The sequence below is a fragment of the Meles meles genome, chromosome 17 (assembly GCF_922984935.1).
Source record: "Meles meles chromosome 17, mMelMel3.1 paternal haplotype, whole genome shotgun sequence".
Taxonomy (NCBI): domain Eukaryota; kingdom Metazoa; phylum Chordata; class Mammalia; order Carnivora; family Mustelidae; genus Meles; species Meles meles.
The window spans coordinates 34,658,447-34,674,317 of record NC_060082.1 but is presented as its reverse complement, the minus strand read 5'-3'; the positions used below and the strand labels follow the sequence as shown (position 1 = coordinate 34,674,317).

The 15,871-nt window shown below is 53.4% G+C and overlaps 1 protein-coding gene across 1 annotated transcript in view; it reads left to right on the top strand.

Moving 5' to 3' along the window:
• The window catches only part of PLXNA2 (plexin A2), a 210,212-nt gene that overhangs the window by 121,548 nt on the left and 72,793 nt on the right, over nucleotides 1-15,871 (top strand). The window contains exons 5-6 of the mRNA XM_045982465.1: nucleotides 11,868-11,968; nucleotides 15,586-15,709. Of these exons, the coding sequence (XP_045838421.1) occupies nucleotides 11,868-11,968; nucleotides 15,586-15,709 (225 nt within the window). The remainder of the gene's footprint in view (nucleotides 1-11,867; nucleotides 11,969-15,585; nucleotides 15,710-15,871) is intronic.

The following is a 15,871-nucleotide window of genomic DNA, read 5'->3' as shown; positions in this document are numbered from 1 at the left end:
CTATTATCCACCATCTCTCTCTGTCTCTCTGTCTCTCTCTCTACACACACACACACACACACACACACACACTTCCATTCACCTACTAACTTGTCCTAGGAAGTTGTGAGTGACAAGAATCTGCTCTGTGCTTCCCAAGGGAGCCAGACACTTGGCATATGACGAAAAATCAGAGGGACTATTTTCCGATCTCATGTGTCAGGAAGACAAGATGGCCAAGTCTCAGATGGCTAGGGAGGAAAATGGAAAACGGAGAGATGGCTGAGAAGATGCCCTCCATAAGGTCCCCTGGAAACCCAATTTCTGTTTAACAATATGAGGCTTGAATGGTTTCTTGTCTGCTCAGATCTATGCAACACTTTAGGTGGAGAGAGGGAGGTCCACCTCAGCTCCAATGCCTGTGGGTAGAGCGAAGCTGGCTCTGAGCTTTCTTACATGCATAGCTGTTGATTAGGGTGTCCTGAAGGAGGGCTCGTGCGTTTGGCCTTGGCCAAATCTTACACTCTTCAGTAAGACTGCTCTCCTTATGTCAGGGTGACCTGGGCTCTTCAATGGGCTCTTCAACGTGGGGTCCCTTCAGAACCCCAGGAGCAGATGTCAGGGAAGATATCAAGAGTGGGAAATTCGTACACAATTCATACAGCCCCTGAGAAACTAAAAGCTTGTGTCACTGACCATGAGTGCCAGCCTCAGAGCCAGAAGCACGGTTGGATATCAGGAGACAGAAACTGGAGCTTGGTTGGGAGGCAGTGCTGGGGCTTCTGCCCAAAGGAGCTCATTCTTACTGTCCCCTTCAGGAACAAGGATGTCCTAAATGCTCCATTTCCCCTCTTATGGAAGGATTCCCTGAATCCTTATTCCAAACCACACCAAAGGTAGGCCCCACCTTCTACCCAGACAACAGCAAAGGTACTCGTGGTCCAGAACCTGACCAGCATCCTCCTGGGCCCTGAGGATTCCCACCGCAGGGCTCACCTGCCCAAGCGGATGCACCAGAGAGGCTGCAGAGAGAATTTGGGATTAACTGGTGCTCCACCCCCTCTCATCTCCTCTGCTGGTAACTGGAAAGCAAGGGGACAAGAAGTTAAGGGGATGGAGCCCAGAAACCAGGGCCTATAAGGCAGAGGCCCAGCTCTTAGACAAAGTCAGTCTCCATGTGGTAAGGTTGTACTCGGGCTCTGGGCATCCAGGGGCCTCAGTGGAACCACCTGAACAAGTACAAGTGCGGATGAATGAGCAGGAGTGGGTGGCTGGAGTCACCCCCCGCCGTGTTACTCCATCCCCCTGCCCTTATCGCCTTCCCCGTCCTGGGGTAGAGGAGTTGATGTTGACCCGAGAGGGAACTTGGTGGCACCTGGCTGGTCCAAGGCACCTGGACCCCACGTGGGAGATCTGTCATTTCTTAGGCCCCACTTCCCATCCCCGATTTCCTCTCCCACCCGCTTTCCCTAACTGAACAAACCCACGGTTGTCATGGAGACAGCGTAGTATCTGCTTCTCTGCTCCTTGTAGATCCTTCTGAAAACCAACACTAGAAAGGACCCCACTTCCACCTGCCTTATAGTGCTGGCCCAGAACTCTTGTCTAAGAAAATACGTTAATGGTGTTTGGAATATCTACTTTGCCCACTCGATTTCCTACCCTCTTTGTGCTTTTCCTTTGCCCAAGTTTTACCTTAATCCTGAGGAGACGAAGCTTGATCTGACTTTTTTTTTTAAGATTTTTAAAGATTTTTTTAATTTATTATTTATTATTATTATAATATATAATATATATTATATTATTATTATTTATTATTATTTATTTATTTATTATTTGACAGACAGAGATCACAAGTAGGCAGAGAAGCAGGCAGAGAGAGAGGAAGGGAAGCAGGCTCCCCACTGAGCAGAGAGTCCGACTCGGGGCTCGATCCCAGGACCCTGGGACCATGACCTGAGCTGAAGGTAGAGGCTTTAACCCACTGAGCCACCCAGGCGCCCCTTGATCTGACTTCTTTCCGCAGAGGACCTTGAGTTTTTAGGGCACTTCGGCCTCAAGGAGGGATGATGTCATCACTAAGGACAGCAGTTGGAGTGCTGTACTGCTCTTCATGCAAAGGGCAGACATCATTCTCCCCGTATGACAGGTCAGCAGTCTCAGCCCAGAGGGGCTAGGCGGCCGGCTCAAGGTCACGCAGCACAGGAGTGCAGAGCCTGGGTGAGGGCCCTTTGCCCCTTTCCCATGCAAACACTGCCACCTTCAGTGGGGTCTGTAGATAAAGACTGAGCATGGTAATAACTACCACTATTGAGCACCAGCTTCATGCACAGCTCTTGGTGTGCAGGTGTCAGTGAGGCCCCCAAACAACCCTGTGAAGTTGACATCATTATAGTCACCATTTCACAGAGAAGGAAATTGAGGTTGGGAACGCTGACAAGTTAATGTCCTACGGCTTATCAGCTGTCCACCTTTGGTGTCCACCAAAATGTCAATACAAAATATGGCCTCTCGCTGAAAAAAAAAAAAAAAGACCCCAGGAGAGGCCATTGCCCTAGTGCTCATCAAAAGGATAAATTTCACTGGTCAGGGCCAGAAATTTCTTTTCCTACCGCCCTTTCCCCTTTGACTCCTGCATGACCCTCTCTGCTGGGCTTTATGAATGAGGAGGGAAAAACTGTCATTGAAAATTTCAACCAACTTTGGATTCTACTCTCTGAGTGATAGATAGCTTTAATTACTCCAAACTACTCAGCCACTCCACTCTTTTCCCCCAAGTCATTAAAAATAGATTTTGTCTTTGAACTCCACTCCGCCCTGAGGTCCCCAGATAGTCAGGAGTTCTTAGGAGTCAGCCCCAGGGTCAGCTTCTGGTCAGAAGGTTGCATGTTGCTTTAGTTGGAATCACAGACTCGAGAACCTCCAGCTGGTTTTCCGGGGGCTCGATGCCTCCTTTTTCTTAAAGATATTGATCATGTGACTTTTTACGGCTCTGAGGACAGGCAGGAGGCTGGGCCGATGTTTACTTTATGAGGATTTAAGGAGGTCTCACACATGGCTATTGATTTTTGAAGAACTGAATGTAACCCTGGGAACAAACCAGAGTGAATTCTTCACGTTAATTACTGGGAGGTTGATTCGTAGAAATGACTGAAGCTGAAAATGTGAGCTCAGAGGTGCTCGGCTCCCTGATGAGCAGGTACTGTTGTGTCGGTGAGAAAGGTAAGAAACTGGAGGCTTAAGAGGCAAACTGGGTTGCCCCAAGCCACACCGCTAACTCCTGGCGAGAACAGGACAGAAAAGCCCCTTCCGCCTCTGTGCTGAGGGCTCCATGACGTTCCTGGGAGGCTCGGGATGGAAACCCAGCAACCTGCTCAGAGCCTCTGCCTTTATTGTTCTGGGTCCTGGCCAGCTTGACAAAGAACCTAGTAGGGGCTCTTCCCCCTTCACCAGCCTCTCTCCCTCTCTGCACTCTTTTGTTGCGACTAGCTCTGGATTCGCCATTGGACTCATTGCTAGCAAGCCGGAGAGTAAAATGAGCTAAGAGGCATGCAGTGATCAGATGGGGATGGGTGAGTGTCCAGATCTTCCTAGACTTAGGATGGGGAGACGTCCCCATGAAACCATCGTAAGCCGGAACACATTTCCTACACCTAGCCTACCAGCATCCTAGCAGAGCCTAGCCTATCTTAAATGTGCTCAAAACACTGACGCTAGCCTACGGATGGACCAAAAACGTCGAACACAGAGCCTGTTTGATAAGAAAGCATTGCCTAGCTCATGTAATGGACTGGATACTGTGCTGAAAGGGAAAAGCAGCATGGTCCTGTGGGCACAGAATGCTGCGAAGTATTCGGGTTGTTTGCCTCTGGGATCCGTGGCTGACTGGGCACTGTGCTCACTGCCGCCGCCTCCCGAAGCATGAGAGAGCCTCGTACCACGTACTGCTAGCCTGGGAAAGGATCCAAATTCGGAATTCAAAACACGGTTTCTGCTGCACGCGTATTGCTTTCACGCCATCTTAAAGTCTAAAAACCTTAAGTCGAACCATACTACGTCTGCGATCGCAGTGTCCAAGAGCATGGTTAGGCACTGAGGCTGGCACCTGATTTCTAGGAGAAAGAGAGGCAGCCCAACAGCCAGCCCCTGTGGTGGCCTCAGGAGAGGGGGGCCCTCCATCTTCAGGGCGGCCTGTCTCCGCCTCACCCCTCAGCCCAGAGTCAGACAGACCTGGACTCCAGCTCTGTGCCTGCTCCCTTCCTGCAAGGCATGTGACCTTGGGTGGGTTATTCCCCGGAGACTGTTTCCTAATAAGTAAAGCGAGCCTGAGAATACCTTGCCTGCGAAGTTGGCACAGGATTAAATGAGATACTATGTACCACATGCCTGGCATGCAGTAGGCACTGGATAAATTAAATCTGTCATTGTTATTATTCATGCTGCCTCGTGCTGTTCCGCAGGCCTGTAACTGCTAGGATCAGAGCCGGGTGGTGCCAGCCAGGAGCCTGCAAGCCTTCAGCAGAAGACCCCCTATTGCCTCCTCACCCCTCCATCCTTGGGGAGCAGATCCAAAGAGGGGGTCTCGTTGCTGCCCCATACCTCTGCCCCCACCCACTCCCAGCAGGGAAGTTTAGATGAAGATGCGGTTTCAGGCATCCAGTAGACAAGAAAGAAGCTCTTGGCCTGAAAGAACAGGAGGGAGAAGCTGTCTTTTCCCATGGAAACTTGCTGAACCGTAGGCGATGGAGTACAAGGCCGGTCAGGGCTGGTGCAGCCTGTCCTGTCCCTGGAGGGTCCACTCTGGCTTGGGCTGGGCAACTGGGTCAGCAGCCCATGTCCCTCTCCCAGTGAGGACTCTGAACCCTGGCCCCATCGGGTAGGTAGGGAAGGACAGAGCCCTGAGCACTCAGATGTCTCGAGGCTGATTGCACCCATTGCCATGGGGCTGACGGGGTTTGGGGAAAGCCTGTGTAGAAACACTCCACCCACCCTCCCATCCCCCCATGAGTTAACTACTGGGTACCACCAGCAAGCTACGCAGAACTGCAGGGACAGAGAAGCCATAGGCTTACCTCCCCTCGGGTTCCTGCCTGCCTCCTGAACCCGGCTCTGGGCTCGCCTCAAACCTTGTCTGCTGAAACTGTCCCCGAACCTCCCGTACCCCCACCCTCAGAAAGCTCCCTGACAGTATGTCACCAGCGTGGGCCATGGAGGAGCCACTTTGCCACTCACCATGAGACGGAGCTGGGGCTAAGCCCTCTGGGGACCTCTCTTTCCTAGTGGATCAAATGGGAATGACAATACCTAACAATGGCCGCCCTGTCTTCCTCCCTGGGGAGCTGTGCAGATCAAAGGAGGTAAAGCATGTGAAAGCACTCGGAAAAGCTCAGACCCTCCCCTGGTTCATGGAGGCAGTGCCCCGGATGGCAGTCAGTCCACGTGCCGGGCCCGGCCACGGCTCTCCTCCGACTACCCTCTGCCGTGGATGAACGAGAGCATCGCGCTTTGCTGGAAAATAGTCTTGAACTGGGGAAAAAAGAGAAAGTGGGGCTGAGACCTTCCTAAGTGGAAGGGGAGAAAGGGCCAGCTGGTGGGACCACCTAAAGGAGGTATGAAGGCAAGGAGCAAGGCTCAGGGGACAGTTGGGTTTCAGCTGCTCTGTGCTTTGCCCTGGGCCCTGGGGACCGGAAGGCTGTTGATCAGACCAACTGCCTGCCCCAGACGGGCTGTGTGTGCCACCTCCCACCCCGCCACCTGGCTCCTGGCCACTGAGAAGGCCTCTGTTTCTTTCCTTGTGTCAGGAGGCCCAGGACACGTGTGGGGACAGGTGTACCATCTGGCGGGGGGGGGGGGGCAGCAGATTCCAGGGAAAAGGGGGATTAAATGCCCCACCAGCCTGGAGAACAGCTTTCCCTGATTTTCTCCTGTTCTCTCTGTATCTCTCGTGCACGATTGCAGAGGAATCCCGCAGGGCCTCGGGAATACTGAGTGCCATGCCCCCCCGCCCCAACCAGGCAAAGCTCCGCTCTCTGTCCTTTGAGCCGTGACTGTCTCTTGGTTCTCCGTCTCTTGTGACATCTATCCCGTTGTGTTGAGATTGTCTGTTTCCTTGGGTTTGTCCTCAAACCAACCAAGAACTCCAGGAAGGCAGAGAATACGGCCCCAGTGCCCACAGAGAGTGTGACACAACAGGAACGCTCAGGAAGTGTTTAAGGACTGCAGGGAGCCCCGGCACAATCGGTTGTCAGAATCCCATGTGTTGTGCTGCTTCACCACAGATCTTTCTCTAGGAGACCCATCTGGGTTCTCAGACCCACGTCACTCCTTTCCGGTGGCGGAGACATGACACTGATTCTCTGTCCCCAAGCTCACTTGGCAAAGGGCTCTGTTTCCTATGCCTACCCCTGGACAACTCTGAAGAGTGGTGTTGTGTTGGTGCCTGAGGTACTCCCTGTCCAGGGCCTCCGACATCTTCCTGGCCTTACCCCGGGTGCTCCAAACCCCAGCGGGTCTGCCATGTTCTTCCAGAACTTGAGGCGTGAAGTTGGTTCGAGCCATTCCCTCCATGACTTGTCGCCTGAGCCAGTAAGACTCTGATGTCATGTTCCTGGTGGGACAGGGCCTCCCGCCCTGTGAGACTACGCGTTGTGCTAAGAAGAGGCAGAGTGGGGGAACCACCCTAATCTCTGCACAGCCCCGCGGATCCCTTCCCACACAGAGCTCCAGTCCTGCTGAATCAGGCCAAGGAAGACACTCGAGATGCAGGGCACCAAGGCCAGAGGAGCCAGGAACGCAGTATGAGTCACCTTTAATTAAGAGTATGTCTTAAGTAAATGACTTAATAGGACAGTTATATTCATTAGAGGTATAATTACGAGACCTAAGATCAAGCAGCAGAGAGTGCAGAGCGCGAGTGTGGAAGCTGTCCGGAGCAGCTCCGCAGTCCCAGGGAGAGCGCGGTGGACGGGTCAGGAGAAGGGCATCCTCCGACGCAGGCTTCTCATTGCTGCTCTCCCTTCCCAGCCTAGCTACCCTTGGATCCCAGCACTCAGCCGAGGGGGTGGGTGAGCCTCCGGCGTAATTAAAATGCAATCATAATAAACAAACACTAATTACAGCGTCATAGAGTGTCCCATTAAACTCTGAGTCAGCTCCGACAAAGTGCGCCTGACTCGGTGGCCATTCTGGGGAGGAAGCTCCGGCTCCTCCTGGAGCTGCTGGAGACCACGCCTGTCCCCACCCAATCCTGCCCCACCCTGCCGGGTCCTAGAGCACGTGCCCGCCTGTCACCTAGGACGCAGGGCCAAGCATCCGGATTTCAGATGTTCAAACTTGGTCCTTTAGGGTCTCCAGAGACTCAGAGCTGTCAGGGCTGGTTTCTCCCGAGCCCAAAGCAGTCCCCAGAATACCTCCTTCTCCCACTCCCCTAAAGCAGTCTCCTTCCTTCCACTGCCCCAAAGTCAAGTTTTATTCCCTTTCTTCCTGGCCTGGGGAACCCGACATTTAAAAAGACCCAAGGAGTGAGGTTATCTGTGCCAGCGGTTCCCAATCTTTAGGTAGTAAGAATGGCTGGAGAGCTTGTTCGAAGTACCACTCAGGCCCCATTCCAGAGTTTCTGACTCAGTGGGCTCTGGGTTTCGTGCCTTGTAACCTCACAGGTAATGCCAACAGTGCTGGGTCCAGGGCCATGCCTGGAGAGCCATCATTCCTCCTTGAGAGCTCCTGGACCCTGTCTTTCTGGAGGACATTCTTCTGGCCAAGCCATGGCAGTCTGGGGAGCTCAGACACTTCATAAGTCCCCGGTTCCGTGGTCTTCCCTGTCCTTCGCAGCTTAAGCCAAACCCGCCTCCCCAGATTTGTACCCACTGCTCCCCAGCTCTCACGCAAGGTTTGCTGAAGAAAACTCTGCTTTTCTGTTTGCACCGAAGCTCTTCCCTCCTGGGACGCTCTCCTGTGTCCATGCGATTCACCCTTCAAGACCCAGACCCATGCCTTGTTTTGTCGTGAAACCTGCTCGGGACGCCCACCCAGAGCCGCACGGGCCCATAGAAACGGAATGCAAGCCAGAAATGCAAGACCCATGTAAAATGCTCACTTTTCTAGCAGCTACATTTTTAAAAGGCAGAGGAAAATTAATAGTCGATTTTATGTAACGCAGTGTCTGAAAACTTTCATTTTTAACCTGGGTCAATAAAAAAGTGTTCATGTGATACATTTTTTTTTTTTCCATACAAAATCCTCAAAATCCAGGGTGCCTTGTGTCCTTGGAACACCTCTCAATTTGAACCCTCCACGTTTCAGGTGATTATAAGCACTCGAGCTTGTGGCTACCCCGTTGGACACAGCAGACATGAAAGTATTTTCTCTTTGCTCTGAATCCCCTCAGCTTTCTTACAGTGCCCTAGAGCTACATCACTCTCCTGTCTTGTCACTGCTGGTCTGTTTGCAATGTGAAGTTGGTGGCTGTGACTTCAGGTGCAGTTGTTTTCATTCCCCTGAAGTGCCTAGCACTGGCCCTTATCTGTACGTAGGGGGGTGATCAATGAATCAGTGACTATGGGTTGATGAATGAATAGAGGAACACGTGAATATGGGAAAGACAGAGAACCCACAGAAACATCTGACATGGAGGGTCTCCTGCCGGTCCCGGTGACATTTCTTGCCTCTGCTTTGTGACTGCCCTGTAGATCTTGGAGGAGGGGATCATTCGAGTTTTAGAACCATCCCCCACCCCAGAAGTTTCCTGTTTCACTTTGCTCTTCAACTCAGTGCATTATAAAAAAAAAGAGAGAGAAATTCCCACCAGGAGGGCCCAGGAAACAGGAAAAATAGTTGTGCTATTGGTTTCATGTTTGGAGAAGAACAGGGTTCTCACTATCTCCGTGGCACTTGGCGTGAAAGTGGGCTTTGTTGCTGGAGACACTGCTCCCATTCAGGGCCGTCTTTCCCAGCTGCTGAGAGCCGGGCTGTGTTTTGACAGACGGGCCGAATGCAATGCAGACAGTTGTTTTAATTTCCAGCCAGATGCAGACATCACTCACACAGAGCCCGAAACCCAAGAAAGGAAGGCTGGGCCCTGGGCTGCAGTGGTGCCCAGGCCTCAGAGGGCACGTTGGAGGTGCCTGGCAGAAGACCCCGGTGTTGTGGAGTTGCAGAGATCCTGGAGGGCGGAGAGGTCCAGGCCCAGGAGAGGCAGGCTTTCAGAAAGGTGCTCCTTGGAGGAGTCACAGGCCATAAGTCAGAGAGGTCAAGGTTGTTTCTTAAGGCAATGTAATGATGCCAGTGGCTGGTAGCAATGGCTAGATGGTCTCTTCTATGTATTTATTTATTATTACTTACTTATTTTAAAGATTTATTCATTTATTTGAGAGAGAGAGAGAGATAGCGTGCGAGCATGCACGAGCGGGGGGAGGGGCAGAAGGAAAGGGAGGGAGAGAATCGTCAGCTGTCTTCACGCCCATCACAGAGCCTGATGTAGGGCCCCATCTCAGGACCCTGAGATCATGACCTGGGCCAGAATCAAGAGTCAGACTCTTAACCGACTGAGCCCCCTGGCACCCGTGGATGGTCTCTTTCGACTGTACCAAGTCGTTCAGGGCAGGAATCGTGAGCAGACTCAGGAGGAGTTAGGTCAGCTGCGAGAAATAGAACAGAGTGTGAAGGACAAAGGCAGCCTCTCTCTGGGGGCAGAAATCCCTCTCCCAGCCTTCCAGACACCTGTCACCTTGACTCACTTTCGCGTCCCAGTGACAGGAGTTTCTTGCCAAAGCGAGGGCTGAATGTTATTGGACGACCTTGACGTTCCTTGGCTGGGCTTTCCTGAAACTTTTGACCCGTGAGTCCTGTTGTGGCCACACAGCTGCCCTTCAGACACTGGGAAGCCACCTCAAGACTCATCTCTTTGGATGTGGACAAACATCCCAGGTCCATGAGCTGCACCCTCAGACGGCCACGTGAGGATCCCGCCCTGCCCTGACCACTGTTCCATGAAGGACCCCTGGTCGAACAGCACCGCTCTTGGAGTAGAGACCTGAGTGGGGCACTCTCTGGTGTGGGGCGGACTTTCTCTGCCCTGACACCCTGTCTGTTCCCGCGGCCCAGGGGCAGTTCAGCTCCTTGAGCTGTTCTGTCAGCCATCAGGGCACACCATGGACGTGGCTTCGACTCACATCCTCGGGTCTGGTACGTGGGGGCTATTTCAGACTGGCCTGCACTCTCCCAGGACCGGTTTCTTAAACTGAATTGCCAGATTTTACTATTATCCTTCCTGCATTATTTTCGTGATTAAAAGAAGGTTAGGACTGTTTAAAGCTGATCGTGTCCACCCACTTATAGAAAAGCCTTTTGATGCGAATATTAGGTATTAGGATGCGGTAGGAATGGAGAGCACCCAACCAAGAAAGGGAGCCTCCCGGAACATGTGCACGAGACCTTTCATCGTCTGGCCCCAGTGCACATCCCATGACATCTCACCCTGCCCCAGCCAGGCAATACCCTTGAGTTCTGCTGAACTTGTCCTTAATGACTTTTGCTCGTGATAATGGCTCATTGTGCTGTGCCCCTCCACGTCTCTGCACCAGCGCTCTCCTCCCCTGACTCAGGCTTTCTCCAATGGCCTCTTCCCCCCACGCCTTGTTCTGGGTACCCCTCCTCTACGGTGACGCCTGTCCCAGGGGAGGAGCTCCAGCTTTGCAGTTACCAACTCCCTCTGGACTCTGAGCTACGTGGGGCAGGACCCGTGGCCTGATGGCTAGTACGTAGCCCTGGAGCCTCACTGTAGTGACATCTGATACACGTTTGCTAGATAAGCGTGTCAAACTTCTCCCCATCCTCTCAGGAGCATGCTATGAAAGTGTCCCGGGCAGATCCTTTGTCCCTCTGCCCGAGGCAGAACAGCGTGCGGCTGGACCCCAGGCTGTGTGTTTGCACTTGGTTTACACATCCTGTGGGTGGGGGACCTCTCTGCCCTGATGAAGGAGAGCCCAGCCCCAACCCAGCAAATGACTTTGCAGCCCATCAGCCTCCTGCCCCAACCAGTGGCGGTACCGAGCATTGCAGATGGAAGACAGCAATCTTTGGACCCCTTTACCTGGCCTGAATGTCACACACACTGGGCAGGTGGTGGCCTCGGGTCCACACAGGCCCGTCTCAAGGCCCTGCAGGGCTCCACAGGGAAACTGGCAGGAGCTCGCTGCGGCTGCACCCTTGGGGTGGGGGGCAGGGACTTGATCTGTAAATTCCCACTTTCCCCAGCAAGACGGAATCAGGCAGCTCATCTCTGTGGATGTTCCCATTTAACCAGACTTTTCAAAAGGATGGAAGATTTACTAGAAAAAATTGCATGCAGACATCAGAGAAAGGGATAATTGGACCCAGGTGGTATGTTGGGTTGGATATAAAGAGACTGCGCCATACGATGAGTGTTATTGGATAGGAAAAGTTTCTCCTTCTCTCCCTTTTCAAATGTGTTCTGTGCGAGCAGGGTGTCTCAGCCCAAGCCCAGCTGAAAGCCCTTCAGAGACAAGTTGGTGGCACTTAATGGGCTTTCAGCAGAGGTCACCATTTTCACGAGCCTGGCCAGCTCTCGAAGGACTTGAGTGGCAGGCAGACAGAGACAGGAAGATACGCTTCCGCCCCTGGTGAAGGAAAGAAGGAGCCTTGGGCCGGCCACCCCCAAAAACACATTCCCCTTAGCTGTAACCCCACCTTGCACCAGGCAAACAGATGAGAGAGAGGCCATTGATTCCCATGCCCCCCCCCCCCAGCGTCACCTCTTTATGGGCGGTGACAGTGCAACTACTGGCGGGAGCAGTGTAGGTGAGTCTGAACACAGATCCGCCAGTCCTCATTCCCTGGTCTAACTGCGCTGTCTTTCATCTCTCTGCCAGATCACCAGGGTCCCCGTGGAATCCTGTGAGCAGTACACAACTTGTGGGGAGTGTCTGAGCTCGGGGGACCCTCACTGTGGCTGGTGCTCCCTGCACAACATGTAAGTTGGGGATCGTTCCAAAAAGGAGCCTGGAATGCAGATGACCAGGTGCTTTCCTGGGACTGTTGATGAGGATGTGACCGGGGTTTCCAGGGTGAGAATTTCCAGTAATTCTCATCTAGGTTGGAGAGCAGGAAGAGAGGCTGCGGGCAGGTGGGGGTCCTTCTTTCCCAGCATCATGCCTTTGCCTCTCATTTCACTTCCAAATTCTGCCCTCCTGGCTGCTCCCTAGTCTGCATCTTGTCAACGCCGGGAAGGTAGTGGCAGCAGAACCCACCAGGGAAGCTACAGCATTCTCTAGGCTTCCCCAGAACCTCGTCAGTGCATCCTGCCACCTGCCGCCCGCGTGCAGATGGCAGTGCGCTAGGGTGGGCTTGGGGGTGGGGGATCTGGACTCCAGTGAGCTGCTGTGTGACCCTGGATGGTCCGCTGACCACTCTGGGCCTCACTCCCCCAGCGCTGAAAAGGGATAATGTCTACCTCTCAGGTACACTGTGGGGCTTAAATGAAATAATAAAATGCTTTGCAAATAAGGAATCGCAGAATAGGCTGTACAAATCAAAGTAATTATTATGAACTCTGAACCTTGGGGAGGACCCTTCTGGCCTCATTAATTCATGATTTCAAGAAGTCTGTGTCTCACTCTAACTAGTCTCACACCCCTATTCAGATACACCCGGCCCCTTGAATACCAGCTCAATAGAAATGCAAAATCACACTTAAACTTCCTAATTCGAAGGGCCCCAGAGGGAGAGAAGAGGGTGAAAACCGAAAGGCAGGAGCTGGCTAGGAATTCTGTTCCCGGATGGACTTGGAAGCTCCCTGGCTCGCCGCCAGCCGGCAGAGCATCTCCGTGCAATGAGCGGGGTTTGGGGTGGAGGCGGAGGCGGAGGGCCAGAGTTCAGGGTCCTGCACAATAGCTCTTGGCTTCCCGCCTCTGTGGCAGGTGTTGCAGGGCCTGGGGAGGGAGGGAGGGAAGCAGGCGCCTCACAGATGCAAAATCCGGACTGGATTTGAGCCCACAAGTACTGGGTTCCCAGCTTGGGTCTGGAGGTAAGAGGCTCTTCAAGAAGTTTTGCAGAAAACGTTCCTGCCTGGACAGTGAGTCGCTGTGTAGGTGAGACAAGGGGTGCGGCTGCTGCTGAGCACGGGAACGGCTGATGGGGCCGCCCCTGTGTTTCCCATCCGTGGGGCTGACTGGCCTCTCTCATCAAGAGGATTTCTTCCTCATCAGGGACCCTGAGGGCCGGCCCGCCCCCTGCACAGTGCCCAGACTACCTGCCCTCTCCTCCTCCCTGGGGCAGGCCCCGCCCACTCCCTGCACTGCCTGCTGCCCGCCCAGCCTGGGTGCCCCCCCCGCGCTTCTCCCAGGTGGAACACCCCTTACAGATGGGGGATTGTCACTGATTCACCAGCAAGGACAACCGTGCTCCCCAGCTCATGCTTGAGCCTACTGATCTGTCACAGTGCTGGAGTCTCCCGGCGGCCCCACACCACCCCTGTCTTCCTCCTGTCTGGGTGGGCTGTGGCTTCTAGAACCGCTGAGCTGCCACATCAGGACAGATTGCAATTTCCTCCATCCTCTGAGCTCCTTACCTGTGGCCAAGAATCCCTCCCACCTACAGGGCACACCTCTCCCTCTAACCTGTCAAGAGCCCTTGGAAATGAGCTTTTTCCTCTTCGTGCCCAGGGCTTGCTCCTCTTCCGTCCCCCTCATGGTCAGCAGGCCCCCCGCCGTGCCCTCGCACCTGCCCCCCTCGGCCTGCCTGGGTGGGAAGGAGTTGATGGGCCCAGTTCCAGTTCCCAGGCCCGCATGCTGGACTGTAACTGAGGCCGAGGCCGAGGCCGAGGGAGATTGCTGAAGAGGCTTTAGGTCTGGGGGGGATTTGAAACCTTCCTGTCTCTTCTGTGTGCCTGGCTCTTGCAAGTGTGTTATTGTCTCCTAGGCTATTTATCTCTGTTAGGGCTGTTGCCATAAATAGTATGATAAAAAAGAGCCATTTCAGTGAGTCAATGAGATAAAGGCCCCAGTCAAGAGCTCACTTTAGAGCTATCTTAAGGATTCACTTAAACCTCAATAATTCTTTTCTTTGACAGCATTCATATTTAGATCCATTATGTGCCTGGAAAGGAAGCGGGCAGGGGCGGAGGAGGGGGAGGTGGTGGTGGGGGGGAATCACTGCGTGATTGTGGCATCTTGTGGTATGTCAGGGGGATTTGGTCTGGAGAAGCACCAGCCCTGGAATGTGCTCGCCTGTGACATGGGCGGCCAGCAGATGCCCCGCTCACAGGCGTCCCCATGCCCACCTGCCGCACCCGGGGCCAGGATGAAGCTGTCGGGAGGGATGGCTGGTGGCACAGCTTTCTGACGGAGGCAGCACCCCCACACCCCAGTCTGCTTCTCTGTCTCCAGGCGTTATTTCACAGCGCGGCTATGTATTTAAGATGCAGCATGTGACAGGGAGACCATCTCCATGAATAAAACATGGTCCCTGCCTTCAGAGAGCCATTAGTCCAGCCGCAGGATCGCCTGCAGGCCATCCCACACAGTGAAGACCTGTCCCGCCTTGGACACCTTTTGGGGGTAGAATGATAACATTAACAGTCATCATCATTAACATTATTATAAGGGCTGAAAAGTCATTTTCTCTTTTTTAATGAGTTATTTATTTATTTGAGGGAGAGAGTGCGTAAGAGCAAGCGAGCAGGGGGAGCAGTAGAGGGAGAGAGAGAGAGAGAGAGAATCTCAAGCAGACTCCCCACGGAGCACAGAGCCCCACCCAGGGCTCCATCCCAGGACCCCGAGATCATGACCTGAGCTGACATCAAGAGTTGGGTGCTCAACCAGCTGAGCTGCCCAGGTGCCCCCAAAAAGCCATTTTCTAAGTACTCGTGTATTTAATCCTTATGCCAGCCCTGTGAGGTAGTATTATCACCATCCTCTCCATTTTATGGTTGAGGAAACTGAGGCATGGAGACATTAAGTCACTTGCCCAAAGGGAGACTGTAGTATGCAGTGGGCCTGGGGGGAGGAGGGAAGCATCCAGGCAGCCTGGCCCCAGAGCTCCCATGCTGAGCCTCTTTTGGGCTACCCCTCACATTCCCCAGACTTCCCGCCCTTGCTCGCCACATAACCTGTAAAGATGCTATCAGGAGCTATTCTTTTTTTATTTTTTTAAGATTTTATTTATTTATTTGAGAGAAAGAGACAGCGACAGAGATTGCTAGATAGAGCAGGATCAGGGAAGAGAGGGAGAAGCTGACTCCCCACTGAGCAGGGAGCCTGACATGGGGTTCGAACCAAAGACCCTAAGATCATGACCTGAGCCAAAGACCTTTAGCCGACTGAGCCACCCAGCCGCCCCCAGGAGCTATTCTTCATGTCTAAACTATACCTCTCATGTTGGGGGTGAGTCCCACTTCCTCTTAGTCTGTGTTTAACTGTGATCAGGACCATCTGGGAGTCACCCAGTCCCTCTGGGCTAAGTGAAATCATCATGAGAAGACAAGCCAAGAGCCTCAAAGCAGCAAACCGCTCTTAAAACCCCCAGGGGACCATGGAGCCCAGCAGATGGGTCTCAGAAGCCTGACCCCTTGTGAATGTGTGTCCCTGGCAGGTGCTCCCGCAGGGACAAGTGCCAGCGCGCCTGGGAACCCAACCGATTTGCGGCCAGCATCAGCCAGTGCATGAGCCTCGAGGTGCAGCCCAGCAGCATCTCGGTGTCTGAACACAGCCGGCGGGTAAGGAACGCCTCCCGGGGGCCGGGGCGGGGTGGGGGGGCTGCACAGAGCACGCACGTGGTGTACGCGTGTTCCTTCAACATGTGCACGTGTATCTGTCACTGGATCTCACTTTGAACACTCCAAGGAAATGCTGTGTTTATAGAAAACCAATGGTAGCTC